This window comes from Suricata suricatta, chromosome 3, assembly GCF_006229205.1.
Source record: "Suricata suricatta isolate VVHF042 chromosome 3, meerkat_22Aug2017_6uvM2_HiC, whole genome shotgun sequence".
NCBI classification, from domain to species: Eukaryota; Metazoa; Chordata; class Mammalia; order Carnivora; family Herpestidae; genus Suricata; species Suricata suricatta.
In genome coordinates this window covers 174,609,309-174,611,107 of record NC_043702.1, presented here as the reverse complement: position 1 = coordinate 174,611,107, position 1,799 = coordinate 174,609,309, and the positions used below count along the sequence as shown (strand labels likewise).

General features: G+C 70.1%; 1 protein-coding gene across 1 annotated transcript in view; it reads left to right on the top strand.

The window, feature by feature from the left end:
- Positions 1–156: 156 nt before the first annotated feature.
- Positions 157–1,799, top strand: part of LOC115286901 (RUN and SH3 domain-containing protein 1-like) — a 4,454-nt gene continuing 2,811 nt past the window's right edge. Inside the window, exons 1-6 of the mRNA XM_029933230.1 lie at positions 157–264; positions 411–487; positions 590–764; positions 845–950; positions 1,125–1,171; positions 1,601–1,799. Of these exons, the coding sequence (XP_029789090.1) occupies positions 216–264; positions 411–487; positions 590–764; positions 845–950; positions 1,125–1,171; positions 1,601–1,799 (653 nt within the window). The 5' untranslated portion in view covers positions 157–215. The remainder of the gene's footprint in view (positions 265–410; positions 488–589; positions 765–844; positions 951–1,124; positions 1,172–1,600) is intronic.

The following is a 1,799-nucleotide window of genomic DNA, read 5'->3' as shown; positions in this document are numbered from 1 at the left end:
CCTTCGGGGCGGAGGTGGGCGCGGGAGCGGGTGGCGTGCGCAGGGGGCGCTGCGCCCAGCCCTGTCCCCGGCCCTGCCCCCTTGCGGCCTGCGGGCGACCTGTGCGCCGGCCCGGCGTCCTCGGGTCACCCTCGTAAGCGCCGCCGCGTTCTTCCTTCACCCCAGCCCGGAGTTCCTGGTCGTTCACTGCTGCCCCCGGGGCCCAGCGACGGTGGATGGCAGAAGCCCAGAGCGGGGCCGGCCAGCTGCAGGAGCAGAAGAAAGGTAGGACGCCCGGACTCTTGACCCTGGCTGCCGAGTCGGCTGCGGCCGGTGTAGGTGCCCGGCCCCCGGGGCCACACCGCGCGAACCTGTGCCTGCGAGGCCCTCGCGTGTGCGCGGGCACCGACCTCCCTGCCCGCCCCTCGCAGGGCTCCTGATAGCCGTCAGCGCCTCGGTGGATAAGATCATCTCGCACTTCGGGGCGGCGCGGAACTTGGTTCAGAAGGTGAGAGTGTCTGTGGGGGGGACAGCAGGGGCGAGAGGGGACGCCTGGGGTTGGCCCAGCGGTTGACAGGGAAGCGGACGTGCCCCGTGTGCCCGCCTCCAGGCGCAGCTGGGGGACAGCCGGCTGAGTCCAGACGTGGGGCACCTGGTGCTGACCACCCTCTGCCCGGCCCTCCACGCCTTGGTGGCCGACGGGCTGAAGCCTTTCCGGAAGGACCTCATCACCGGGCAGCGCCGGAGCAGCCCCTGGAGCGTGGTGGAGGCGTCGGTGAAGCCAGGTAGGGCGGCGGCGGGCGCCGGGCGGGCCGGGCGGGGCGGGCGCGCAGGCCTGGGCCTGGCTGACGGCAGGCGTCCCCAGGCTCGGGCACCCGCTCGCTGGGGACCCTGTACAGCCAGGTCAGCCGCCTGGCCCCGCTGAGCAGCAGCCGCAGCCGCTTCCACGCTTTCATCCTGGGCCTCCTCAAGTGAGTGGCGTTTTTCCTGGTGCTCCTCCCAGCCCCGGGGACCGTGCGGGTGTCTCGGGTGGGACAGGGTATTGGTGCCCTGGTTCCCAGAGAAGGTGTCGTTTCTGCGAAGCTCCCCTCTCGTCCCCTCACGCCCCCTCCCATCCTGAACCCCGGTTCTCCTGTCGCCCCCAGCACGAAGCAGCTGGAACTGTGGTTTTCCAGCCTCCAGGAAGACGCAGGTCAGACCCTGACCGGGAGGGGGGGCCCCCTCTCCTCTTGGTCCCACTGATGTTGGAGTGACCTTGGCCCCAGTCTTGGCTTTGATTACTCCTCTGCTTCAGGCTTTCCGAGCGCTCCGTTGCCTTTAGCAGGAGAGACCCAAATCCTCACTGAAATCTCCAGAGGCTTCGTTATCCGGCCTTTATCTGCCTTCTTCCCCAGCCTCCGGTTGGGCTCTCCCTGGCCCTGGGGCGGTCTTCTTCCCCGTCCTTCCTGCCCCAGGGCCCTCCTTTTGTCGGCCTTCCCCTGAGGCCTGCTCCTTCTGCTTCAAAGCCCCTTTTCCATTCTGCCGGTTATTTGCAGTCCTAGTGCCTCGGTCTCTTCCCGCCCCCAACCCCCAGCGGAGACGGGGGGGGGGGGGGCACCTGACGGCCGCCTGCTCTTCCCAGGCCTGCTGTCCCTCCTGTATCTGCCCACCGGCTTCTTCTCCTTGGCCCGCGGCGGCTGCCCCGGCCTGTCCGCCGAGCTGCTCCTGCTGCTGCAGCCGCTGTCCGTGCTCACCTTCCACCTGGACCTGCTCTTCGAGCACCACCACCACCTGCCGCTGGGCCCGCCGCCCGCGGCGCCCACCGCCGGCTCGCCCCCCGC